The 27,577-nt window shown below is 42.2% G+C and overlaps 2 protein-coding genes across 3 annotated transcripts; both read right to left on the bottom strand.

Annotated features, from left to right (window-relative positions):
• Positions 1-1,780: 1,780 nt before the first annotated feature.
• On the bottom strand, positions 1,781-12,620 carry LOC135508932 (protein regulator of cytokinesis 1-like). 2 transcript variants are annotated; one of them, XM_064929157.1, is made up of 14 exons: positions 12,431-12,620; positions 11,606-11,738; positions 10,990-11,112; positions 9,980-10,213; positions 8,065-8,235; positions 7,626-7,775; positions 7,098-7,245; positions 6,664-6,800; positions 6,329-6,424; positions 6,031-6,177; positions 5,528-5,638; positions 5,160-5,273; positions 4,860-5,042; positions 1,781-2,460 (listed from the first exon to the last, which is right to left on the bottom strand). In XM_064929157.1, the coding sequence occupies exons 1-14, from the start codon at positions 12,439-12,441 to the stop codon at positions 2,392-2,394; spliced, it is 1,827 nt and encodes a 608-aa protein (XP_064785229.1). In that variant the 5' UTR covers positions 12,442-12,620; the 3' UTR covers positions 1,781-2,391. The 2 variants fall into 2 exon arrangements, with proteins under 2 accessions (XP_064785229.1, XP_064785230.1); XM_064929158.1 differs by lacking the exon at positions 1,781-2,460 and adding an exon at positions 3,023-4,835 and having other exon boundaries at positions 4,946-5,042.
• A 954-nt stretch (positions 12,621-13,574) lies between these two features.
• Positions 13,575-23,316, bottom strand: LOC135508933 (transcription factor PU.1-like). Its single transcript, XM_064929159.1, has 5 exons — positions 23,101-23,316; positions 22,205-22,298; positions 21,331-21,530; positions 14,475-14,640; positions 13,575-14,214 (listed from the first exon to the last, which is right to left on the bottom strand). The coding sequence occupies exons 1-5, from the start codon at positions 23,107-23,109 to the stop codon at positions 13,895-13,897; spliced, it is 789 nt and encodes a 262-aa protein (XP_064785231.1). The 5' UTR covers positions 23,110-23,316; the 3' UTR covers positions 13,575-13,894.
• Positions 23,317-27,577: the final 4,261 nt, after the last annotated feature.

Genomic DNA, 27,577 nt, shown 5'->3' on the forward strand with positions numbered 1-27,577 from the left:
CTGGAGGAACTCATGACACGCCACAGGGAGAGGGCCCTGAGGAAACTCATGACACGCCACAGGGAAAGGGCCCTGAGGGAACTCATGACACGCCACAGGGAGAGGGCCCTGGAGGAACTCATGACACTTCACAGGGAGAGGGCCCTGGAGGAACTCATGACACGCCACAGGGAGAGGGCCGAGGGAACTCATGACACGCCACAGGGAGAGGGCCCTGAGGGAACTCATGACACGCCACAGGGAGAGGGCCCTGGAGGAACTCATGACACTTCACAGGGAGAGGGCCCTGGAGGAACTCATGACACTTCACAGGGAGAGGGCCCTGAGGGAACTCATGACACGCCACAGGGAGAGGGCCCTGAGGGAACTCATGACACGCCACAGGGAGAGGGCCCTGGAGGAACTCATGACACGCCACAGGGAGAGGGCCCTGAGGGAACTCATGACACGCCACAGGGAGAAGGCCCTGAGGGAACTCATGACACGCCACAGGGAGAGGGCCCTGGAGGAACTCATGACACTTCACAGGGAGAGGGCCCTGAGGGAACTCATGACACGCCACAGGGAGAGGGCCCTGAGGGAACTCATGACACGCCACAGGGAGAGGGCCCTGAGGGAACTCATGACACGCCACAGGGAGAGGGCCCTGGAGGAACTCATGACACACCACAGGGAGAGGGCCCTGAGGGAACTCATGACACGCCACAGGGAGAGGGCCCTGAGGGAACTCATGACACGCCACAGGGAGAGGGCCCTGGAGGAACTCATGACACGCCACAGGGAGAGGGCCCTGAGGGAACTCATGACACGCCACAGGGAGAGGGCCCTGAGGGAACTCATGACACGCCACAGGGAGAGGGCCCTGAGGGAACTCATGACACGCCACAGGGAGAGGGCCCTGGAGGAACTCATGACACGCCACAGGGAGAGGGCCCTGAGGGAACTCATGACACGCCACAGGGAGAGGGCCCTGAGGGAACTCATGACACGCCACAGGGAAAGGGCCCTGAGGGAACTCATGACACACCACAGGGAGAGGGCCCTGGAGGAACTCATGACACTTCACAGGGAGAGGGCCGAGGGAACTCATGACACGCCACAGGGAGAGGGCCCTGAGGGAACTCATGACACGCCACAGGGAGAGGGCCCTGGAGGAACTCATGACACGCCACAGGGAGAGGGCCCTGAGGGAACTCATGACACGCCACAGGGAGAGGGCCCTGGAGGAACTCATGACACGCCACAGGGAGAGGGCCCTGAGGGAACTCATGACACGCCACAGCTAAATATGAACTTGTAGGGTTTGTTTTTCTGCTTAGTACTGTAGTTACATGAGATACATGTGTAGCAGCATAGTAACACTTTTCAAGGGTCATGTTCAGTAGGGCACAACGTAGCAGAACATTTTTAAAGTGCAGGCAGTTCCATGTTTCAGTCCATTTATGAACACACAGCCATGGTTTTAACACATTAGAATATAGGTTTCCGATGTATTCAAAAGAGAAAAGCTTGATTTGTGCTGGATTAATTTGAGAGTGAACGTATGTTCAACAGATTGCGCCTTCTTGAAATTTTCCACAATCATACTGTAGCATCCAAGACATGCTGCGGGAACTTTGGTGACTAAAGTGTTTTCTAAACCTCCCGCTTTGGGCTGTTCACGAAATCCCTAATGTGAACACGACTGTGAAAAAAGATGACTGAAGATCCCCTTGTGTAAATGTAGTGTAAAGCCAATGTTTATTTTACAGAAATGGTCATCATTTGCAACCCCCCCCCCATCCCATAATTATATGAAGTACAACAATTTACTCTAGCAACAACATGGATAATAAAACAAATAAAAGTATTGGAGTGTTATGAACATAGACCTACGTAAAACAGTTTGAAACTTGACCGATCAAGTCCTCCCGACATTTCATTAATCTCAGATTTTTGTTAAAGCTTTGATCTAAGAAAAACATTACAAATCTGACAGTATTTAAAAAGTTCTGTAGGTGTTGACACAATCTAGACACAGACGACAGAAGAAAAACAAACAAAGACCTCGCGGGCTAGAGTGATTCAGGATCGATGCAGTAGTTGTAAAATGTAAAGTGGCTGTTCCACTGGATGTCAGAAGGTGAATTCACCAATTTGTAAGTCGCTCTGGATAAGAGCGTCTGCTAAATAATGTAAATGTAATGTAAATGTAGTTCTGGAAAACCTCAGGAGCTAGAACACAGTTGCACCGAGAGACGCTGGGTTCTGTTACATTATATTCAGGTGTTAAAAACATTTCCTTCATCTAGACACGTACAAAAATGGCCAGGTTACAGAAACCGTCAAACTCAAGCCAGAAAGGAGTCTCAGCTGGATGAATCAGGGACAGGTTCGGTCTGATCCCTCAGCTCAGAGATTAGTGACAGTAGAGATTAGATGTCCTGTCTTGACAGATTTGGAAGCTTTTGAGAGAAATCGCTGTGGAGGAGAATAGAGAGATTAAAAACTGGAACCGCACAAATAGAAGATCAAAATACGAGAATTCAATAAAGTCAAGTCTGTCTTGGAGATAAGTGGGGGGGAATAATGTAGAATTAAGTAGAACATCCCTTTTAGTTTCCCCCCCCCCCATCACGTGCACATTTTTTCAGATGCAATTGGCACATTTTCAAAACTCTTGTGTATACATTCTAAACTGATAACACTTGTAATGCCCCCCCCCCCCCCGTCTTAGGTTCAGAGTATTTGCACAACCATTTGCATTTCACCAGTCATTCACAAAAAAAATAAAAAAATAATCGAAGTTCTGTGAAACACCATGAGAACGTTTAGTTTAGTCCCCAACACAACAGATAATGACAGGCTCACCATTTTCAGTCATTTTAAAACTACCATTTAATCCAATAGCAAACAAAATACAAGATACACATTTCAGAAATGTTATTTTGACATGCTGAAGAATAGATGGTATATATATATTTTTTACCCCATACAGTATTTGACTAGAACTTGACACTCAAATTTTTTTCTTAATAAATATGTATCCAAATGGCAGGTTGTGAGCACGTTAAGGAATATTTCAGTCTTCGTTTCATTGCCGTTTTATAGTACATGCTGTATGTAGGACAAATCATCATAAGGGGTATTGTAAAGCAGTTGGGCTACTGTAAAAATAATAATAAACAGCCTGGCGTCACGCCATTTCTGCCCCATGCAACACTGTACAAGATCACCTTTCCAACATGACTTTGTCAACCGATACGGTAATCACATAACCTCTGCTTGAAAACGCATCCGCTTTCAGTGACATTCAGGCGAGTTGTAATATATTATTACGTACAACCCAGGTGTGTTTCACCAGTACAGTGTAAACCAATTCTAAAATGGTAGCATAGTGTTGACTGCCCACTGAGTCCTAACGAAGCACACTGGTTGGTTGAGGAGGATGTAGAATTTACAGCCACATCCATATCATATGACTTTTTACCCTCCAACAAATTTGTCAAATTGATACATAAAAAAGGTAAAAATATTGACTTTTAGTGTTCAAGCAGTTATCAAACTATATAAATGTTAAACTTAAAAATTAGGCACTTCATAATCAGTTGAGCAGTTTGATTATGACAACGATAAGAACAAAATGTAGAGTGAATATTGCATTTTGAAAAGCAGATATTCAATCTTTGACTATGTAGCCAACCTGAAAGTGATTTGGTGCAGTGAACAAAGCGATTATTTGTTTGAAAAATGTGCGTAGCGTTAAACACGAGCCGTTTTAATGTGCTTTTGAGTTGTGAAAATTACACCAAAGTGATAAAAAAAAGTTTTTTTTAAATGAAACTTCCCATAAAGAGTGTAGAACAAAAGCCAGCAGATTAATGTCAGAGGATAGAAGACATTGAACAAACATGGATGGGTGACAATGGTTTAAACATGTCTATTGCAGCCGTTTCACCTCGATATCAAATAATTTCTAGTTAACAATTAAGTCCCTTACTGTGATTGTTTTTCAACTAAAAATTGTCAAAAAGAAAACAAAAATGGCTTTTTCACAAAGAGCAATTTCACAAGAAAGAACTTTGCTAGGCCTGTCTGAGAGTGGTCTGAGTGGGGAGGGGAATCTGAAAACTAGCTGTTATTGGCTGAGAGGTTTGGAACACTCTTATTGGTCTATCAACGGATCACATTTGGTGAAGTGTGGGGGGGGGGGGGGGGAATTTAATAAATAAATGTGAGCAACACAGCAACACACAGTCCAGTTCAACAAAAGTGTTTGTTTGGTCTTCAATAAATTGTAAAAATTGCCCCTCACAAGATGGTTAGGCCAACCGAACCAGACCAGGCTCTCAGTTGCACTCTTGGTTAGCCAGTTAGCATGTTGAGCCTCACTGTTATGGGGTTTAAATCAGACGTTTCTTCATTAAGAACTGGCAATAGAGGTGGATTCAATGTTAACAAAAATCCTTCTAAAATAGAATGTAGAGTTAGATGGGGGTCCCCTGAGTGGCGCAGCGGTCTAAGGCACTGCATCGCAGTGCTAGAGGCGTCACTACAGACCCTGGTTTGATTCCAGGCTGTATCACAACCGGCTGTGATTGGGAGTCCCAGAGGCCACCATTGTAAATAAGAATTTGTTCTTAAAACGGACTTAAAATGGTCGCAGAGAAAAGGAACAGTCTAGTCCAGGTGTCCACGATAGCATGCTTTCACTTAAACATATTACCACTCTGTCACAGACTGTTGAATAGAAAACCTGGTGCTATTCTCTCACTGGACACACAGAAAGACGTCGCCACTCATCTTTGATTGGCTTGTGTGTTGCTGGGTCGATGACAGGTTGGGTAGGTGATAACCTAGGAAATGGGGTTGGAAATTACCGAAAATTCAGTATAGGTGCTGGCGACAGAGTTAACGCTGATGTTACGGTGTGAGGCGGGGCTTTGGGCCGGGTTTCTTAACACACCGCTCAGAGCCGTGCCGTTCAGGTGGGAGATGTTCTCTTTGTTCCTCTCCACCGTACGGAGGGTTCTTCCAACACAACCCGGGGTCCTCAGAGGAAGCTATCAGGGTGGTGATAGAGGAGAGAGAGTTCATTTCTTAAAGCCATTAAAAACTAATTTAAAAAAAACAACATAATTCTCTGTGCTTGAACACAGACGCTTAAGTGCACTACTCACCTTGCTGACAGACATGGGTAGTCTGAGGACCGGAGACTGACACAAGATTCCTCCGAAGGCAGAGTGTAAGGTGCCGTTAGGAGTAGAGACGTAGATACCGCTAGTGGCATTGAGCTAAGAGAACGAAAATAAAAACGAACACATTAAAAAGTCACAATGAATTTATTGTAGAAAACAGTAAAGTACTTCAGTGCTCCCGTTTTTAATTTAAAAAAATAAATAAATGCTGAATTATGAATAAACTAAAAACTGACAATGGTAATATATTTCTAAAATTTAAAAACAGCTTGAATTTGATCCCAAAAAACAACCACAATAGTGACTAATAAAATAAAATGAAAACAAACAAAAAAAACAGGAGATTTGACCTTTCTTGCTTTGCCAGGAGTAGGGGTCCCTGCAAGGCGTCTTTTGGAGGGGGTTCGTTGAGCAGTACCATACAGCAGGTCATGTTCAATCTGCTGGTTCTTCTTCAGTTGCTGTTTCACAGATCACAGTCATTATTCTCATCCGAACCAGATTCTGTTTGTTTCACAGATCACAGTCATTATTCTCATCCGAACCAGATTCTGTTTGTTTCACAGATCACAGTCATTATTCTCATCCGAACCAGATTCTGTTTGTTTCACAGATCACAGTCAATATTATCGTCTGAACCAGATTCACTACTGGGGAGGTCGTTCAGAGGTCTCTGTTTGAATATTTTTGACCCCCCCCCCACTGATCCGATTACGACATGATTGAGGAAAGCCGTGTAAAGACAGTGATTGCAATCTAAGTCAACGTTTATTTAATCGCGTCTGATCAATGATTAGCTCAAGGAAGGAAGCACATTAAGAGCATTGAAACAAGGCCTTGGAAAAAATCGTACCCTCTCATTCTTCCCTCTCTCCTTCTCCAGACGCAGTAGTTCCCACTGCGCCTCAACGTACTGGAGAAACCGCTGTCCGTTAACCAGGAACTCTCTGTACTGCTCCTCTTCCCATAGAGCTACCTGGGTCTTCAGGCTCTTCTCCAACTGGAACGCACGAGAGAACATGCTTCAAGTTAATATGCCCGCAAATAAATAAAACAGCAAGAAATATAGAACTAAAACAAGCCAGTATTCGGACAGACTGTTGGGGTAGAGGAACTAACCAATGAAGATTCAAATCACAACTTATCCTCACCTTTGGCAGGCTTTTCTGCAGGTCGGCCCTCTGCTTCTCCTCTTTGAGTAGGTTCCCTCCTCGGTTGTTGAATCTAGTAGGATCCGTCACCTTTCTCTGCGGAGAGTTGAACCTTGTGTTTATAATACCGCCACTTGACAACACATGAAGGCCAGGACCAAACAGTTGGCTCAAATGGCACAAAAGATACAGGAAACAATGTAATCATGCAGTGTGATTTACTATGAAACTTTTCGACAATATGTGTTATTTCGTTTGCACTGCAATTTTTGTTGTTGTTGCCTAATATCTGTAAACAAGAACACGTCTCATATTCATCAGTAAAATGCAACAACCTCCAGTTGTAGGAACAGAGTCCAGCTGTCTTGCCACCTGGTTACTCCTTCAAACAGCTCCCTGTGGTCTTCGTAATGCTTCTTCAGACTCAGCAGCTCCGCCTCATGTAGGTTGAGCAGCTCCACGGTGAAGTCAACTGAGGGGAGACATTCATTGTACCAAATCTCACTAGGACAACCAGGGTTGTGTTCACACGTTCATTAGTCACCAAATGGAAGAAATCTGGCTGAAACAAGGTGGATCAATCTGTACTACCGTCCAATTAGAAACGTGAATTTTAGCAGTCCGTCGCAAAATGTGTTGCTACCGTGTACCCTAACGAACGACACAACCCAGTACATTACGGCCAAAAGGTCAAACTATAAGACAGTACTTTAAAAATGATCCACTAATAAATAGACACGGCAATAGAAGAGGCCAAACAACAACTGACCATCATAGTAGGGTGTGAAGGCCCGTCTCTGCGCCAGGCTGTAGAAACACCTCTCCCAGAACAAAGCCACCTCGGCCCTGATGGCTTCTATCACATTCTTCATGTTCTTCATTTTCAGCTCATCCAGGCGCCGGCACTCTGCTTCCAACTGCAGGAAGGAACTCGCAAACGTCAGTCAGTAAAAACCAATCAATTAGGGTTCTGACATTCCATTCAAACCTTAGCCTGAATAGTATGTTGTCACTATGATTGGTTATAGGCTTTCTGAAAGCATCCCCCTGCCACAGTAAAACATGTATGGTAACAAGGTAAATTAATGTAAGTCAACATTTTCCTGAATATAACTGTATCGAGCCCCTGCATCTTCCACTATACTAAAGACTTTTAGGCCTCTAAATTTCACTGCAAGTATGTCCATATCTGATCAGCTTGACAGGTTAGGTACATAATTACGAGAAGAGTGCCATAGCTGTGAGAAATACAAAATAAATGTAAAAAAAAAAAAAAAAAAAAAAAAAAAATGCTCACAGCATCCATGTTTCTCTTCCTGGACTGGACCATGTGATCAGACATGCTCTCTCGTTGCTCCGGGAGGACCTGCAGTCTCTCCCACAGCTCCTGGATCTTACTGCGGTAGGAGTTACACACCAACTCATTCTCGGTCTTACGATCCTCCAGCTGAGAATTACACAACAAGACAGTCGAGGAAATACCATTCATATAAAATGTACGCATACCGTAGTTACATCATTAGGACACTAGGAGTATCAAATGTATATAACGTTCAGAAAGAAAAATGTTACGGAGAACAAACATTCCTCTCCGACGTAGAAAGACGTTACGTAGAACAAACATTCCTCTCCGACGTAGAAAGACGTTACGTAGAACAAACATTCCTCTCCAACGTAGAATAAAGAATCACGACGGACTCTATTCACGACGTAACGGAACAGACTTGGTTTCTGACCTGTCCCAGCAGCAGTCGGAGAGCTGTGATGTTGTCGCCGGACAGACAGAAGGCCTCCTCGTCCTCACACACCACGTCCCTCTCAAAGCTGGTGTCTGGCAGCTGGTCCAGCTCCTCCATACACACAATGATCCGACGCTTGATACCCACAAACTCACCGTGGCGACGATCCTGGAACATACAATGGAGAGGGAGAGAGAAAAAGAAAGAAAAAGAGAGGAGAGAGAAAAAGAAAGAGGAGAGAGAAAGAGAGAAAAAGGAGAGAGAGAGAAAAAGGAGAGGAGAGAAGAGAGAAAGAAAGAGAGAGAAAGAAAGAGAGAGAAAGAAAGAAAGAGAGAAAAAGGAGAGAAAAAGGAGAGGAGAGAGAAAGAGAGAGAAAGAAAGAGAGAGAAAGAAAGAGAGAGGAGAGAGAAAGAAAGAGAGAAAAAGGAGAGAAAAAGGAGAGGAGAGAGAAAGAGAGAGAAAGAAAGAGAGAGGAGAGAGAAAGAAGAGAGAAAAAGGAGAGAAAGAGAGAAAAAGGAGAGGAGAGAGAAAGAGAGAGAAAGAAAGAGAGAGGAGAGAGAAAGAAAGGAGAAAGAGAGGAGAGAGAAAGAAGAGAGAAAAAGGAGAGAAAGAGAGAGAGAGAAAAAGGAGAGGAGAGAGAAAGAGAGAGAAAGAAAGAGAGAGAGAAAGAAAGAAAGAAAGAGAAAAAATAAGCCTCAACTTAGTTAAGAGTCTTGTGCTTTAAACCCAACGAGTCCCACCGTAAAACCGGAGCGTTTTGAACTTTAACCCCCTTTTTAAAAAAACGTGTCTGAGTTAAAGACTTCTGGGTTGCACCATTGGGATTCAACTAGTTCCGTAGATAATCAACAGACGTGTGATGAACGGGGGGGGCTGAGTTAGAGCGGTGTTTGTGAGACAAGGGCAGATCCCAAAGGGGCCCCGGGTAATTTATACAAAACAGTATGTAGAGTCCAAACGGTTTGAGCTACAATCTATTCAGATGGGTGGATAGAGAATGACAAGCTGAGACTCACAAAACACCTAACATGCTTTTCTCTATGACAGTGTCTATACTGTAAGGGGTTCTTCTACATGGATCATCGGAAATCCCAGGTCATATGTCTATAATAGTGTAAGGGGTTCTACTACATAGAAGATCATAGTAAATCCCAGGTCATAGTGTCTATAATACTGTAAGGGGTTCTTCTCCATAGATCATAGTAAATCCCAGGTCATAGTGTCTATAATACTGTAAGGGGTTCTTCTACATAGTAGATCATAGTAAATCCCAGGTCATAGTGTCTATAATACTGTAAGGGGTTCTTCTCCATAGATCATAGTAAATCCCAGGTCATAGTGTCTATAATACTGTAATTAGCTCACAGTTGCCATGACAAACTCCAAACAGTTGTCACATACCAGTTGGATATTCATTTCCCTCTGAACAAACCATTTCTGTATTTACAGGAGTCATAGAAATGATTTTTATCCGGTTTTTGCTTTGGTTGACCTTTGGTTGACCTTTGGTTGACCTTTTGGTTTTTTGTAGACATTTTCCAATTAAACTCATGAATGAAACAGTTTATGTCCAATAGTTTTGTGTTCTACTTGTAGCCCTGGTTGTCCTTTAAAGAACATGGTAAAACACCTCATTGTGAGACTCAATATAAAGGCTGGACAAAATGAAAGGACCATTGTTGTCTGTGGTCTCAGGACTGATAGGGTTAAGTTACAGCCATTATTCACTGAGAATTTCTGATTTTCTATTAGGCAACTTGTGATCCGTATTTCATTTCAGGAGTCTGCGAGTACAATTTTATGGCCCCGAATTTCCCCATTTCAGAGCCACAAACAGACCAAGGAAAACCCCTGGTGGTAAAAATACTGGCTACATTCTAGGAAAATGAAGAACAATGAAGCATTTACATGCCTTCTCTTTAGTGAGATCGTTGAGGTAAGAGCGATAGCTGTCCAGTTGCTCCAGGGAAGGGACCGTGTCCATGTCGATACAGAAGGGGACTGAACACATGAGGTCACACAGCTCCCGGTCCTGCTTGGACAGTCTCTTCAGCTCCTTAACCCTCTGACTCTTCTGTTTCATCATCACCTCCAGGCGTGACCTGATGTCCTTCTCCAGCTGTAGCATCGTCCTCCCCTCGTCCTCCTATAAAACACATCAAGATGGGTTGAGAGGAACGTTAGCAAGCTGCAGCATGGTCCTCCTATAAAACACATCAAGATGGGTTGAGAAGAATGCTAGCAAGCTGCAGCATGGTCTTTCTATAAAAACACTTCAAGATGGGTTGAGAAGAATGCTAGCAAGCTGCAGCATGGTCCTCCTATAAAACACATCAAGATGGGTTGAGAGGAACGCTAGCAAGCTGCAGCATGGTCCTCCTATAAAACACATCAAGATGGGTTGAGAGGAACGTTAGCAAGCTGCAGCATGGTCCTCCTATAAAACACATCAAGATGGGTTGAGAAGAACGTTAGCAAGCTGCAGCATGGTCCTCCTATAAAACACATCAAGATGGGTTGAGAGGAACGTTAGCAAGCTGCAGCATGGTCCTCCTATAAAACACATCAAGATGGGTTGAGAGGAACGTTAGCAAGCTGCAGCATGGTCCTCCTATAAAACACATCAAGATGGGTTGAGAGGAACGCTAGCAATATTTGTAATTCCTTTATTTAACCAGGAAAGTAACATTAAGATGTACATATTTTTGAAGTGAGCCCTGAAAAAGAAATGCAACATTAGGGTAACGGTGAGCATCTTATTGTGCCCCCCCCCATTTCATTTCTAAAGGTAAAACATTTTTTTCCCCCCCAGTGTCTATTTGTCATCGTACTGCTTTGCTTTGTCTCGGCCAGATCGCAGTTGTAAATGACAACTTCTTCTCGACTGGCCTACCTGCTTAAATAAATAAATCAGAAATATACCTCAAACGGGGATAGTTGAAGCTCAGTACACAGAACATCCAGCTCTTTACGACAGGATTCTATGCTGCTCATCAATCTCTTCCTTAGACTGTCCTCCTCTGCAATCATCATGTCCAGCAAGCCCTGGGTACAAAAGAAAAACACAGGTTAGAAAGACAGACCCACCAGTAAAAAAAAGACATTCAGCAACTCTTGGCAGGACAATGGATTTTTTAAATTTTTTTTTAAAAAAGCAACCCCCATTTATTTAAACCTAAAAAGAGTCGTTGAATAAATACATCCATCTTCAGTCTGCTCATGCACCTTGGTCTGAAATGAGATTACGAAAGCCCCGTTTCTCTAGTCAAGCGCCCGGGTGGGTATAATTCGTGGTACGTTCCAACAGGAATCTGTTTCCAAAAACGTTGTAAATAAAAGTTGCATAGGGACATTTATTCAGAAAAATGTCTGTCCTCACTTGGGTAGCCTATGGGCAAACATTAAGAATGAGACACGTGGTGAGTTGATGCCTATTCGGAAGCTAGTTAGCTCGGTGAATGAATCATGCTACTTTGTATGCGTTCATAAATGACAAAGGATGCCAACAAATATGCTTTGCAAAAGAAGCAGAACTCACTTTGATATGTTTCCTAACCACATCAGTCCTTTGTAGTCTCTGATCCTCTGGAATTCCTATTTCCTCCCAGATGTCCTTCAACCGGTTAAGGGCTCGATTCAGACATTCTACCGACTCCGCAGCATGGATTTCACTGTACAGGGAGAGAACGTTAAAAGCAGGTGACAGCATGTCACTTAAATATGAATGTTGCAGCCTGTAACTACGGGAAAGAGTACAGATTAGGTTCACGCTGTCCGTGGATTATTACGGCTCATTTTGTGTGCAAAATAACTAATGAGCTGAGTAGGTTTTTGTCGAAGGTTTCAAAATGGCAAGTAGCTAACTATGTGGGAAGTTGGCAAACTTATCTACATAACGTTAAACCGGTTGATTTGACTAGGTATTGGTTTGCCAAAACAGCCCAACTAACGTTAGTTAGCTAAACTAGCGACTGCATTTAAAATACATGTCTCGCCAGTTCATATTTACATAGCTACTTGTGATAATATACAGTAACGTTGGTGATGGAACTCGTTACTGTATTATTTTGATATCAAACCAAACAAATGGTGGAAAACAACAAAACTACTAGGTAGCATGGCAAGTAAACTTAGCTATTACCGATAAGTTACGACAGTTAACTTTACAGCAGCATATTGAGCCAATATGTGACCTTGGTTAGTCTTTGCTAACTAACTAAAGATATTACCCTTGTTGGTTAAATTGACGAGTGAGCTACTTTACTGTAATTAGCGACCCAGCTAACTGTAGCTAGCTACCGACGTAACATAGCAACAACATACGAAGATATCATCCCAAACACAGAAATATTTTTTGACCAACCTCCTCCTCATGGTCACGGTCCACCGAAAAAAGACAACACAGGTTAAATAAAATAAAAAATGTGTTGGCTAAAATAGGTTTCTTTAATTAAAATACACTGAAACCACATAAATATGGTAGTTTCTAGCTATATCGAAGCGTACTCTGTCTGTCCGCTGCTTCCGCGACTCGGTTCAAATTCTTCACCGAAACTCTGCTCTTCTTCCCCATTGGCCGACACAGAGAAAACGTCACAAAAACAGGTTTCTATGGGCGGAAGTCCTTAATGAATCAAGAGGTCACTTTTTGTACAGGGGATTAAGTGGATCAGAATAGATTAATATTTACCATGATTAAATCATATATATACAATACCAGTCAAAAGTTGACACACCTACTCATTCAAGGTTTAAAAATATAATATATTTATCATATTCATCCATACTGTGTGTCCCATCATTGCAGATGATTTATGACAAATCTATAAAGTATATGTTTTATAAACTCATGAGCACCAGCCAGCGAATTCGCCTGAAAAATTACTTAATGTCACACTCTTGTGGCGAAGAAATTTAATACACCTAGAATGTACCTACATATTTTCCTAAACTAACTAAACCAGGCTAATACGCTTTCCTGGAGTTTATAAAACATATACATTTGTCATAAATTACCTGCAACGATGGGACACACACACAGTATGAACGAATGTGCAGTAGTCAAAGGGATATAAATAGCACTCCTAAAGAAGATGTATTTTTGAGTAAGGTTGTCTCACAATTGGCCGTGATCGGGAGTACCATAGACAATGTAAACACACTGACCTACCAGGAGATGGCATAATGCCCATTTTATACAGGAATTAATCAACTTAATTACAACGTTACTGTTGAGGCACTAACTACTGTAATTTACTGAAACTAAAAGGTATTGAGACGTGTTTCAGAACTACACTTCAAAACTGACCTGTGATGGCTTTCCTTTTCATCAACAACTGACGTGATCAGATAGATGATGAGTCAGATAACAACACAACAGAGAAACAGAATGATTGCTGTAACGATGTGCCTCTTCTTTACTCAGTCATGATCGACTGATGTTGCAATTGTTTGAGGTTTTGATCTTTCTTCCATTCCCACGAACACATTTTCTGGCAACTAAGAGCATATGTAAAAAATATACTTTATTTATTGTTTTCCATCACAGACACAAAGATGGAGTCAAGAGTAAGATTATGTAACACGTAACACACAACGACTTGTTAAGTAAATAAATAAACATGGAATATGCAAACACCAATAACAAAAATCTAAACATCAACATGTTTAATGTTACCTGATTGATTCTGGGGAATCATTTTAAATGTAATGAAATACAATTACAGTAGACAGTCATTATTGTCCTATTTTCAAGACATAGCAGTGAGGTTAGGCCTACTCCCAAAGCAGGTATACAGTGGCATTACATTAACAATCTCTGGTACTCCTAGTGAGGGTAGTGCCTCCTCTCTGTAGTTAAGACTTTCCTCAGTACCTCCGGACTGAACTGGTAGGTCAGTTTCTTCTTGACCTTTCTGATTTCTCCCGTCTTGCCGTAGTTCCGCAGGGCCCTGGCCATCTTCTGATATGTCATCCTCTTCCTGTTCCCTTTCTGCGTGCCCCAGCGATTGGCCAGAGTCTCCTTGTTTTTAGAGGAGAACTGGAAGATTCCTTTCTCTCTGTCCACCCACCACATACTGTCCTTCATGTCTCCGTTCTTCAGCATGTCCAGGAGGAACTGGTACAGCCGGATCTTCCTCTTGTTACCTGGATAGAGATATGAAAGATGTTTTACATGAATTTCATAATGGCAGAATGAATTCATTTCTATGGCTATTGTTGGATCATGTTAAAGGCTATTAGCAAGTGTGTGATCCCTGTATGTAATAGCCACCCAACACATTTCTCCCCTGTAATGCTACTGTACTCAGTCTCACATGGAAGACTTATGTTTCACAAACGAATGAAAAGGATTAAGTCAATCAGTAACTAAATCTCTTAATTAAATTAAGTCAGTCAGCACTCACTGGAGTCTCCCCCAAAAGGGACATGGTCTCCATGGTCTTCTTCTTCACCCTCAGATACCTCCAGTGGGGGACTGTGGCCCACAGGTTCCTCCTCCTCGGAGCAGTAGTAACTAGGGGACACAGGGGCCTGTTGCTGGTAATACACTGTGTGGTTGTAGTACGGCATCTGTAGAGAGGAAAATCAATGTAATTTGTTGTCATGATGTATTGTTGTACTGTATGTTTTGTTTAGCATTTATATGACATAGTACACACATTTCACGACCCATTTGTTGCACAACTTCCTGCAGAAAGTATGCGAAACCTACACATAGCCTCTTCATCCAGGTAGTCCCATTGAGAACAAATCACTTATTTCACTAAAGGAGCCCTGTCTGGCCATAAGAGAATTATGCTTGATCAGTTGTCTCTCTGACTTTGTACAAAGTCATTGTCCTATAGCTCTCAATGCATTCTTTGATACATCTTTGATTCAGTTGTTGATTTTTACATTTACAGATGTAGGATCTTAATTTGATCACCTGTTTTTTTTGCAGCAAGTTTCAACAACTACAAAAACATTTCCATTAATTATAATCCATACAGTAGTGAAGGGTTCACAGCAAAGCTGTTAAACCTATCTTAGATCTGTTTTTTTCCCTTGACATGGTCAAATAACTCGTGCATAGATTGCCAACTTATTTTCTAATTTGGCACACAGAAACTCGAGCCCATGAGTAACTTGGTCAAAAAGAATGATTGGTTTATAGGTGTCACTGCGGCAGGGTAGCCTAGTGGTTAGAGCGTTGGACTAGTAACCGAAAGGTTGCAAGTTCAAATCCCCGAGCTGACAAGGTACAAATCTGTCGTTCTGCCCCTGAACAGGCAGTTAACCCACTGTTCCCAGGCGTCATCAAAAAAGAATTTGTTCTTAACTGACTTGCCTAGTTAAATAAGTCATCTCTCATATCTACCACCATGATTCATCTAGAGACATTAAACTTTGTATTCTAGGTGTCTTTCCGCATACTGGACACATTTTCCTCAAGGACCCATAGGGTCTGTCAGGATATATTTTCTTCCATCTTGGACATTTAAAAAAAACATTCTCATGAACCATAAATCCAAATAACACCATGTAGGCTCTTGGTTCAGTATGTAGGCTCTTGGTTCAGTATGTAGGCTCTTGGTTCAGTATGTAAGGCTCTTGGTTCACTATGTAGGCTCTTGGTTCAGTATGTAAGGCTCTTGGTTCACTATGTAGGCTCTTGGTTCAGTATGTAAGGCTCTTGGTTCAGTATGTAAGGCCCTTGGTACAGTATGTAGGCCCTTGGTACAGTATGTAGGGCCCTTGGTACAGTATGTAGGCCCTTGGTACAGTATGTAGGGCCCTTGGTACAGTATGTAGGGCCTTTGGTACAGTATGTAGGCCCTTGGTACAGTATGTAGGGCCCTTGGTACAGTATGTAGGCCATTGGTACAGTATGTAGGCCCTTGGTACAGTATGTAGGGCCCTTGGTACAGTATGTAGGGCCTTTGGTACAGTATGTAGGCCCTTGGTACAGTATGTAGGGCCCTTGGTACAGTATGTAGGCCCTTGGTACAGTATGTAGGGCCCTTGGTACAGTATGTAGGCCCTTGGTACAGTATGTAGGCCCTTGGTACAGTATGTAGGGCCCTTGGTACAGTATGTAGGGCCCTTGGTACAGTATGTAGGCCCTTGGTACAGTATGTAGGGCCCTTGGTACAGTATGTAGGCCCTTGGTACAGTATGTGGGGCCCTTGGTACAGTATGTAGGGCCCTTGGTACAGTATGTAGGCCCTTGGTACAGTATGTAGGCCCTTGGTACAGTATGTAGGGCCCTTGGTACAGTATGTAGGCCCTTGGTACAGTATGTAGGGCCCTTGGTACAGTATGTAGGCCCTTGGTACAGTATGTAGGGCCCTTGGTACAGTATGTAGGCCCTTGGTACAGTATGTAGGGCCTTTGGTACAGTATGTAGGGCCCTTGGTACAGTATGTAGGGCCCTTGGTACAGTATGTAGGGCCCTTGGTACAGTATGTAGGGCCCTTGGTACAGTATGTAGGGCCCTTGGTACAGTATGTAGGCCCTTGGTACAGTATGTAGGGCCCTTGGTACAGTATGTAGGGCCCTTGGTACAGTATGTAGGCCCTTGGTACAGTATGTAGGGCCCTTGGTACAGTATGTAGGCCCTTGGTACAGTATGTAGGGCCCTTGGTACAGTATGTAGGGCCCTTGGTACAGTATGTAGGCCCTTGGTACAGTATGTAGGGCCCTTGGTACAGTATGTAGGGCCCTTGGTACAGTATGTAGGGCCCTTGGTACAGTATGTAGGGCCCTTGGTACAGTATGTAGGGCCCTTGGTACAGTATGTAGGGCCCTTGGTACAGTATGTAGGCCCTTGGTACAGTATGTAGGGCCCTTGGTACAGTATGTAGGGCCCTTGGTACAGTATGTAGGGCCCTTGGTACAGTATGTAGGGCCCTTGGTACAGTATGTAGGGCCCTTGGTACAGTATGTAGGCCATTGGTACAGTATGTAGGCCCTTGGTACAGTATGTAGGCCCTTGGTACAGTATGTAGGGCCCTTGGTACAGTATGTAGGGCCATTGGTACAGTATGTAGGCCCTTGGTACAGTATGTAGGCCCTTGGTACAGTATGTAGGGCCCTTGGTACAGTATGTAGGGCCCTTGGTACAGTATGTAGGGCCCTTGGTACAGTATGTAGGGCCCTTGGTACAGTATGTAGGCCCTTGGTACAGTATGTAGGCCCTTGGTACAGTATGTAGGGCCCTTGGTACAGTATGTAGGGCCCTTGGTACAGTATGTAGGCCCTTGGTACAGTATGTAGGGCCCTTGGTACAGTATGTAGGGCCCTTGGTACAGTATGTAGGGCCCTTGGTACAGTATGTAGGGCCCTTGGTACAGTATGTAGGCCCTTGGTACAGTATGTAGGGCCCTTGGTACAGTATCTACCATTCCAGTGTTTTACTTGCTATATTGTATTTACTTCGCCACCATGGCCTTTCATTTGCTCACATCATATATAGACTTATTTTTCTACTGTATGTTTTACTCCATGTGTAACTCTGTGTTGTTGTATGTGTCGAACTGCTTTGGGGGATCCTAATAAAATGCTAAATAGACTCAATGAATTAGCCTCTAATGAATTTGAAAATGATGAGTTGCTGTATGCAAAGTCGGCCACGCTACACCATGTTCATCCACCTCTGGCCTGCTCGCCTCCCTACCACTGAGGACGTACAGTTCCCGCTCAGCCCAGTCAAAACTGTTCGCTGCTCTGGCCCCCAATGGTGGAACAAACTCCCTCACGACGCCAGGACAGCGGAGTCAATCACCACCTTCCGGAGACACCTGAAACCCCACCTCTTCAAGGAATACCTAGGATAGGATAAAGTAATCCTTCTCACCCCCCCCCCCCCTTAAATGATTTAGATGCACTATTGTAAAGTGGCTGTTCCACTGGATGTCAGAAGGTGAATTCACCAATTTGTAAGTCGCTCTGGATAAGAGCGTCTGCTAAATGACTTAAATGTAAATGTAAATGTAATGTCACACCAGAGCTAAAATAACTGAACCGATGAACATGAGCCCATGAAATTTGGTATGTAAACCTTTTGTATACAGTACCAGTCAAAAGTTTGTACACATCTACTCATTCAAAGGGTTTTCTTTATTTTTACTATTTTCTACATTGTAGAATAATAGTGAAGACATCAAAACAATGAAATAACACATATGGAATCATGTAGTAACCCCTAAAAAAGTGTTTTTTCAAAGTAGTCACCCTTTGCCTTGTTGACAGCTTTGCACAGCTTTTCTCTCAACCAGCTTCATAGTAGTCACCTGGAATGCATTTCAATCAACAGGTGTGCCTTGTTAAAAGAGTCTATTGAAATATTTTGGAATGCTAATTTGGAGTGTACCTACTGATATTTAAATAATTTACAGAATTCAAAGATGACCACAATATATCAGTACACAAATGTTGAAAATATTCCACAAATCTTAACATAAACCATTTGTCAAATTGACCCCCGAATTGGTTTATAAACTCAATAATTTAAAGGAAAACTTCAATCAAATAGGATATTTTGGTACCCCCCCCCCAGTAGTCCACTGTTGATAGAGTCCCAAAATGCTTTGCATGTCAGCAGTCGTTTTCAAGATATTGGACTTTTAAGAAGCAGAAGTGTCACTTGTCACATCATCACGATGATGCAAAAATGGGTGACACTTTGCCTCTTGAAAAGTCTAATAACTTGAAAACTTGATTTGTTTTTTGAGGTTGGATTTTTTTCCTTTAAGTAATAACTATAGGAATGATTACCTGCTGCATTCAAAGATAACCAACTGAAAGCACCAGACCAAACGTACCTTGCGTCTTCCTTGAGGTACCGAGAGATAAACATGGCAATGCTTTCACTGATTGAACATAAAGGAAGATCGTTCCCGACATGATAGAGTGCTTTGCTTTGTTCATCCAACTGATCTCGTGTCCTTTCTGTCATCCTGTGAACCCCGTTCATTGCTGGTTGCAGCTATTTTTTTCCTGCTGTGAGAATCACCCCCATCACCCCCCCCCACCCCCACCCCACACACACTGCTGTGCCTCAGATTATGTGTCAATAGCAAGGTTGAGTAAATGAGGTGTAGCCTAGGCTATCCACAGCCCAGCGGTTGGTGGTGAGTGTACTCTATTGTACTGCGCTCTACTCTCAAGGCGATTGGTTGTGGCTAAAATGGTTCCTCACTCAGGAAAAGCACATTGTTGAGCAATCCTGTAGCTGCTTTCTGTAGACAACAGTGTAGGCTATTACATAACATCCAGTCACCTCTGTGTCCTCCCTCTCAAAGACAAAAGAGTATTATCTCTAGATGATGTATATTGTTGATATTGGTATTGTATACCACTATAGTATAAATGCCCTGTGAATTGTTGCACTGTGTGTGCCATGTGTTAGGACCGCTGTTAAACATTTGCATTATGCCCATTACGTTTCTTTTATTTATTTAATATTTTTCACAGCTACCACACTGTTCTCATCAGAAATACTGATTTCATTATACATTTTACTTGTCAAAATGATCAGAGACAGAGTTGGACTAACCTGTGGGGTTAGGGGTCCCAGTCCTGGGTCTACTAGAGTTGGACTAGCCTGTGGGGTTAGGGGTCCCAGTCCTGGGTCTACTAGAGTTGAACTAACCTGTGAGGTTAGGGTTAGGGTCCCAGTCCTGGGTCTACTAGAGTTGGACTAGCCTGTGGGGTTAGGGGTCCCAGTCCTCGGTCTACTAGAGTTGGACTAGCCTGTGGGGTTAGGGGTCCCAGTCCCGGGTCTACTAGAGTTGGACTAGCCTGTGGGGTTAGGAGTCCCAGTCCTGTGTCTACTAGAGTTGGACTAACCTGTGGGGTTAGGGGTCCCAGTCCTGGGTCTACTATAGTTGGACTAGCCTGTGGGGTTAGGGGTCCCAGTCCTGGGTCTACTAGAGTTGGACTAGCCTGTGGGGTTAGGGGTCCCAGTCCTGTGTCTACTATAGTTGGACTAGCCTGTGGGGTTAGGGGTCCCAGTCCTGGGTCTACTAGAGTTGGACTAGCCTGTGGGGTTAGGGGTCCCAGTCCCGGGTCTACTAGAGTTGGACTAGCCTGTGGGGTTAGGAGTCCCAGTCCTGTGTCTACTAGAGTTGGACTAACCTGTGGGGTTAGGGGTCCCAGTCCTGGGTCTACTATAGTTGGACTAGCCTGTGGGGTTAGGGGTCCCAGTCCTGGGTCTACTAGAGTTGGACTAGCCTGTGAGGTTAGGGGTCCCAGTCCCGGGTCTACTAGAGTTGGACTAGCCTGTGGGGTTAGGGGTCCCAGTCCTGTGTCTACTAGAGTTGGACTAACCTGTGGGGTTAGGGGTCCCAGTCCTGGGTCTACTAGAGTTGGACTAGCCTGTGGGGTTAGGGGTCCCAGTCCTGGGTCTACTAGAGTTGGACTAGCCTGTGGGGTTAGGGGTCCCAGTCCTGGGTCTACTAGAGTTGGACTAACCTGTGAGGTTAGGGTTAGGGGTTCCAGTCCTGGGTCAACTAGAGTTGAACTAACCTGTGAGGTTAGGGTTAGGGGTTCCAGTCCTGGGTCTACTAGAGTTGAACTAACCTGTGAGGTTAGGGTTAGGGGTCTCAATCCTGGGTCAACTAGAGTTGAACTAACCTGTGAGGTTAGGGTTAGGGGTTCCAGTCCTGGGTCAACTAGAGTTGGACTAACCTGTGGGGTTAGGGGTCCCAGTCCTGCGTCTACTAGAGTTGGACTAACCTGTGAGGTTAGGGTTAGGGGTTTCAGTCCTGGGGAGTTGAACTAACCTGTGAGATTAGGGTTAGGGGTTCCAGTGGGTCTACTAGAGTTGGACTAACCTGTGGGGAGGGGTCCCAGTCCTGGGTCTACTAGAGTTGGACTAACCTGTGGGGTTAGGGTTCCAGTCCTGGGTCTACTAGAGTTGGACTAACCTGTGAGGTTAGGGTTATGGGTTCCAGTCCTGGGTCAACTAGAGTTGAACTAACCTGTGAGGTTAGGGTTAGGGGTTCCAGTCCTGGGTCTACTAGAGTTGGACTAGCCTGTGGGGTTAGGGGTTCCAGTCCTGGGTCTACTAGAGTTGGACTAACCTGTGGGGTTAGGGGTCCCAGTCCTGGGTCTACTAGAGTTGGACTAACCTGTGGGGTTAGGGTTCCCAGTCCTGGGTCAACTAGTTGGACTAACCTGTGGGGTTAGGGGTCCCAGTCCTGGGTCTACTAGAGTTGGACTGACCTGTGAGGTTAGGGTTAGGGGTTCCAGTCCTGGGTCAACTAGAGTTGAACTAACCTGTGAGGTTAGGGTTAGGGGTCCCAGTCCTGGGTCTGCTAGTGGCAGGTGGAGGGTGTCGGTATCAGGGTAGCGATAGGTGTGGAGGAGGTGTTGGGAATGGACACTCTGGAGCTCTGTCAGGTGATTCCCTTGTGAGGAGATTTCCAACATGTCACTCTGATGCATGCCCCTGTCAGAGTGGTACTCCCAGCCATGCTCTGAACCATAAGAGACATCAATAAGCCTTGTTATAAACATTATAAAGGCTCATACATGCTACATGCTAATAATGAGTTATAAAGAATTATACCTGCAGACTTTATAGAGAGACTGCTCATAAAAACAACTTCTCATTTTGAAAAACATCTATGTGGCAGAAACATTCATTCCAGTGTCAAAATAACTACAAAGTGTAAATAGGATCATTTCCCCTATAAAATCAGTCTAAAACGGAGATTTGCGAGATGTTCGGTAAATGATATATCATGAAATGAAGGGTGTATTTCTATGCTACCCATAACATTGTCCCATTTATATTGTGTAATTTATTGATGGTCCCTAACGATCCCCAGAGATAGGTTTTCCAAAGTGAAACCAATTTTGCCATGGTCGCACACCAGCCGGGCTGAAGCTAATTGGCAAAAAATTATTTGGCTTACTCTTCCCACCTGCGAACACACAAACGAGACACCCACATCAAACCACACCCCGAAACCAACTCACGTTTGAATTCAGTCATGACCGCTTGCATGTAACCTTAATTTTTTTTATTGCATACTTCTTGAATTGACTGAATTGAAATTGAATTGACCCCAACCCCGTTGGACAGCTTTTCAATCTTTAACACGTGAAACGTTACCACTATTACTCATCGGGTGTATTTGCCACTCACCATCGTGAAGTTCTCCGACATTGGTGAGATATGAGTATAACTCCGCTGGTGATCGATAAATCTCAGGATCATATGGGATTATTTCTTCAGATGCCTTTTGTAAAAGAAAGAGCAGAACGTTTTATACACGCCAAAAAAAATGAAGGTAGATATACAAAGTTTGCCTAATGTGTTTCAAAGAATAGGTATCCGCATATACTAGGCCAAGTACATATCTTACTCGTGAGATATACTGTAATACACATCTCATTAGATATAAATACAGAGTTCATCATATATTTTACAAATTCATAATGAACATTTTGTAAATCTGGAAAATGTACTCACATTTGATCAGTGGTGTAAAGTACTTAAGTAAAAATACTTGAAACTACTAATTAAGTACTTTTTAATCGGGTATCTGTACGTTACTATTTATATTTTTGACAACTTTGACTTTTACTTCACTACATTCCAAAAGAAAATAATGTACTTTCAACTCCATACATTTTCCCCTGACACCCAGCAGTACTCGGATCTGGACTCCCTAAACACAAATGCTTCATTTGTAAATTATGTCTGAGTGTTGGAGTGTGACCCTGGCTATCCGTACACTAAAAACATGAACATCTTACCGTCTGGTTTGCCTGATGTAAGGAATTTGAAATTATTTATACTTGTTACTTTTGATACTTCAGTATATTGAAAATCAAATAATTTTAGACTTTTTCTCAAGTAGTATTTTACTGGGTGACTTTTACTTTAGTCATGTTCTGTTAAGGTATCTTTACTTTTACTCAAGTATGACAATTTGCTACTTTTCCCTCCGATTTATATACAATGTAGCACATTTAACTTTCATATGTACTAATCTCCCAGCCACATTAGTAAAAAACAAGAGATCATACAATACTCACAAAGGACATGATGACTTTCAAGAACACACAGTTATAATCCTAAAAAATGGAGAAATATCCTTTTGACTTAATTCCCATTAATTTTGATTGAATTTCCGATGGAAGTCGTTGAGTCGAATATTACAGTTGACCACTATCAGAACAAAACTACGCAGAGTATTAAACCAAGATCATAATATACTTTCACTTTTTTTCATCTTCGGTCTGATTGTCACTCAGTTCCTGAGTTCCTGAAAGTTGTTGATTTGTCAGAGGATGTGAACCAATCATATTCACATTCGTGAGTTTGGTCTCACTGTTTTCTGCCTCTGGTTTTAACAATGGGTCAACCTATCTTTCCGGATTTTAACTATCATATTTGTTTTAAAAGCACTAAAATAATTGTCTTTCAAGCCTGTGAAAGATGAATAAGCAATTCCCAAGATATGTCACTGGGTTTTATTTCACCAAGATATGTCACTGGGTTTTATTTCACCAAGATATGTCACTGGGTTTTATTTCACCAAGATATGTCACTGGGTTTTATTTCACCAAGATATGTCACTGGGTTTTATTTCACTGTATTTATTTGTATTGACTGATATTACGCTCATATTTGTCACCAAATGTTCCATGGTCTCTTTCATTGCTAACCCTAAAAACTATTTAAAGCGTTCTATAAAATATTATTGATATGTAGTCCAGGGTGAAAGGAATATTTTTTTGTACATGTTTTTACTTGTGGGAGAGTTATAACAGACCTACTGTATATAGTTATAACAGACCTACTGTACGTAGTTATAACAGACCTACTGTACGTAGTTATAACAGACCTACTGTACATAGTTATAACAGACCTACTGTATATAGTTATAACAGACCTACTGTACGTAGTTATAACAGACCTACTGTACATAGTTATAACAGACCTACTGTACGTAGTTATAACAGACCTACTGTACGTAGTTATAACAGACCTACTGTACGTAGTTATAACAGACCTACTGTACATAGTTATAACAGACCTACTGTATATAGTTATAACAGACCTACTGTATATAGTTATAACAGACCTACTGTATATAGTTATAACAGACCTACTGTACATAGTTATAACAGACCTACTGTACATAGTTATAACAGACCTACTGTACATAGTTATAACAGACCTACTGTACATAGTTATAACAGACCTACTGTACATAGTTATAACAGACCTACTGTACATAGTTATAACAGACCTACTGTACATAGTTATAACAGACCTACTGTACATAGTTATAACAGACCTACTGTACATAGTTATAACAGACCTACTGTACGTAGTTATAACAGACCTACTGTACGTAGTTATAACAGACCTACTGTACGTAGTTATAACAGACCTACTGTACGTAGTTATAACAGACCTACTGTACGTAGTTACAACAGACCTACTGTACGTAGTTATAACAGACCTACTGTACGTAGTTATAACAGACCTACTGTACATAGTTATAACAGACCTACTGTACATAGTTATAACAGACCTACTGTACGTAGTTATAACAGACCTACTGTACGTAGTTATAACAGACCTACTGTACATAGTTATAACAGACCTACTGTACGTAGTTATAACAGACCTACTGTACGTAGTTATAACAGACCTACTGTATATAGTTATAACAGACCTACTGTACATAGTTATAACAGACCTACTGTACATAGTTATAACAGACCTACTGTACGTAGTTATAACAGACCTACTGTACGTAGTTACAACAGACCTACTGTATATAGTTATAACAGACCTACTGTACATAGTTATAACAGACCTACTGTATATAGTTATAACAGATCTACTGTACATAGTTATAACAGACCTACTGTACGTAGTTATAACAGACCTACTGTACATAGTTATAACAGACCTACTGTATATAGTTATAACAGACCTACTGTACATAGTTATAACAGACCTACTGTATATAGTTATAACAGACCTACTGTACATAGTTATAACAGACCTACTGTACATAGTTATAACAGACCTACTGTACATAGTTATAACAGACCTACTGTACATAGTTATAACAGACCTACTGTACATAGTTATAACAGACCTACTGTACGTAGTTATAACAGACCTACTGTATATAGTTATAACAGACCTACTGTACATAGTTATAACAGACCTACTCTATATAGTTATAACAGACCTACTGTATATAGTTATAACAGACCTACTGTACATAGTTATAACAGACCTACTGTACGTAGTTATAACAGACCTACTGTACGTAGTTATAACAGACCTACTGTATATAGTTACAACACAGTGATTTTCTTGTAACTGTATTGTCCATATTTGAGGTTATTGTTGAAGAGGATTGAGAGATATCTCAACCAGATTATAGGTTATTGTTGAAGAGGATTGAGAGATATCTCAACCAGATTATAGGTTATTGTTGAAGAGGATTGAGAGATATCTCAACCAGATTATAGGTTATTGTTGAAGAGGATTGAGAGATATCTCAACCAGATTATAGGTTATTGTTGAAGAGGATTGAGAGACATCTCAACCAGATTATAGGTTATTGTTGAAGAGGATTGAGAGACATCTCAAGCCAGATTATAGGTTATTGTTGAAGAGGATTGAGAGATATCTCAACCAGATTATAGGTTATTGTTGAAGAGGATTGAGAGATATCTCAACCAGATTATAGGTTATTGTTGAAGAGGATTGAGAGATATCTCAACCAGATTATAGGTTATAGTTTAAGAGGATTGAGAGACATCTCAACCAGATTATAGGTTATTGTTGAAGAGGATTGAAAGATATCTCAACCAAAGTTGGGAAAAAATCATTTTCCCTTTTTATTCAAGCTTCAGTAATATATAATACATTGGAGGAAGAGATGCAGTGATACGCAGTGATATGCAGTGATACAGCGATTCACAGTGATACACAGTGATATGCAGTGATACAGCGATTCACAGTGATACACAGTTATATGCAGTGATACAGCGATTCACAGTGATATACAGAGATACACAGTGACAGAGTAATAGCCTAGCCATCCGAGGTAGGTCTCTTTGTTATGATTCGGTTATTATACCCTTAGGGGGAAAGGGGGGTTTCCACACGGGTTCTTCGGCTGTCCCCATAGGAGAACCCTTTTTGGTTCCTGGTAGAACCTCTGTGTAAAGGGTTCTACGTGGATCTCAATAGGGTTCTACCTGGAACCAAAAGGGTTCTATATAGAACCAAAAAAGAGTTGTTCAAGGGTTCTCCTATAGGGAGAGCCGAAGAACCTTTTAAGGTTCTAGATAGAACCTTTTTTTCTAAGAGTGTAAATTACATGTATGGTTTTGTGTTATTTTTATTTCACCTTTATTTTACTAGACAAGTCAGTTTAGAGCAAATTCTTATTTTACAACGACGGCCACACACACACACACACACACACACACACGCGCTCCTAAATGAGGAACTAAGATTGAACTATCACATTCAATTCCTTATTAGATACAATGACAATGAGAAAAACAACTGCAAGCCACCCCAGCACAAACATGCCTAGGAATCAAGATGCATGGATTGAATTGTATAGTTTTGCGTATGTGATGGTACAGAAAGACATAATTATTCTCATGATTGGTGGAGACAGTGTTTTTGTTGTTGTTGTGGACAGTTGCATCACATTGCTGGCCTCAGGCCTTCGGGTATACAGGTTGTTTGTGGACTCCAAATTATAATCTCTATTAAAAAACACTCAATTTTGTATAAATCTGCTTTATAACAAGAGGCTAGTATCATCACTAACATATATCTTATTACTGTCAATGCGTGAAGTTTCTTGTGTTTTCCTGACACGTTGGAGTGGGCTTCACCACAGGACGTCTGTTGGATCTGAAGAAACATCGTCTCTCTCTTGCGCAACTGCTCAGAGAGCGTCTTCACATTAACTGTCATTCTTAGTCGTCCCCCCCCCAAAAGCACACTATTCCCTTTTAGAGTGCACTACTTAGACCAGGGCTCAGGAGGGCCCATAGGGCTCTGGTTAAAGTACTGCATTACATAGGGAATGGTGCCATTTGAGACAAATCGTCTGTCTCAGATATACAAACCTAAAGTTATGGAAAAATACAGGATGAGGTCTGTTAGAAAAAAGAAATATGTTTCAGAGTTCTATAATTTATTTAAGAATATAAAGGGAAATCCAAGAAGTTACATGGGTACACACACACACACGCCCATCTATCTATCTATCTATCTATCTATCTATCTATCTATCTATCTATCTATCTATCTCTCTATCTCTCTCTCTCTCTCTCTCTCTCTGTCTTTCTCTCTCTCTCTCTCTCTCTCTCTCTCTCTCTCTCTCTCTCTCTCTCTCTCTCTCTCTCTCTCTCTCTCTCTCTCTCTCTCTCTCTCTCTCTCTCAAAAACACAAGGGTTGACCACACCAAAATAGCATGTGATGATCTGTATCAGTTCTGTGTGTTGTTCAACA

The sequence above is a fragment of the Oncorhynchus masou genome, chromosome 22 (assembly GCF_036934945.1).
Source record: "Oncorhynchus masou masou isolate Uvic2021 chromosome 22, UVic_Omas_1.1, whole genome shotgun sequence".
Classification (NCBI taxonomy): domain Eukaryota; kingdom Metazoa; phylum Chordata; class Actinopteri; order Salmoniformes; family Salmonidae; genus Oncorhynchus; species Oncorhynchus masou.

What these genes read in the sequence shown, in the direction of transcription:
- LOC135508932 (XM_064929157.1), bottom strand. An exon ending in GGAAGAGAAACATGGATGCT is followed by an intron (nt 7,246 to 7,625) that starts GTGAGCATTTTT and finishes TCCTTCCTGCAG; the next exon opens with TTGGAAGCAGAGTGCCGGCG. An exon ending in TACCCATGTCTGTCAGCAAG is followed by an intron (nt 5,043 to 5,159) that starts GTGAGTAGTGCA and finishes CCACCCTGATAG; the next exon opens with CTTCCTCTGAGGACCCCGGG.
- LOC135508933 (XM_064929159.1), bottom strand. An exon ending in CCCTAACCCTAACCTCACAG is followed by an intron (nt 14,641 to 21,330) that starts GTTAGTTCAACT and finishes TCCTCTCTACAG; the next exon opens with ATGCCGTACTACAACCACAC. An exon ending in CCCTTTTGGGGGAGACTCCA is followed by an intron (nt 14,215 to 14,474) that starts GTGAGTGCTGAC and finishes ATCTCTATCCAG; the next exon opens with GTAACAAGAGGAAGATCCGG.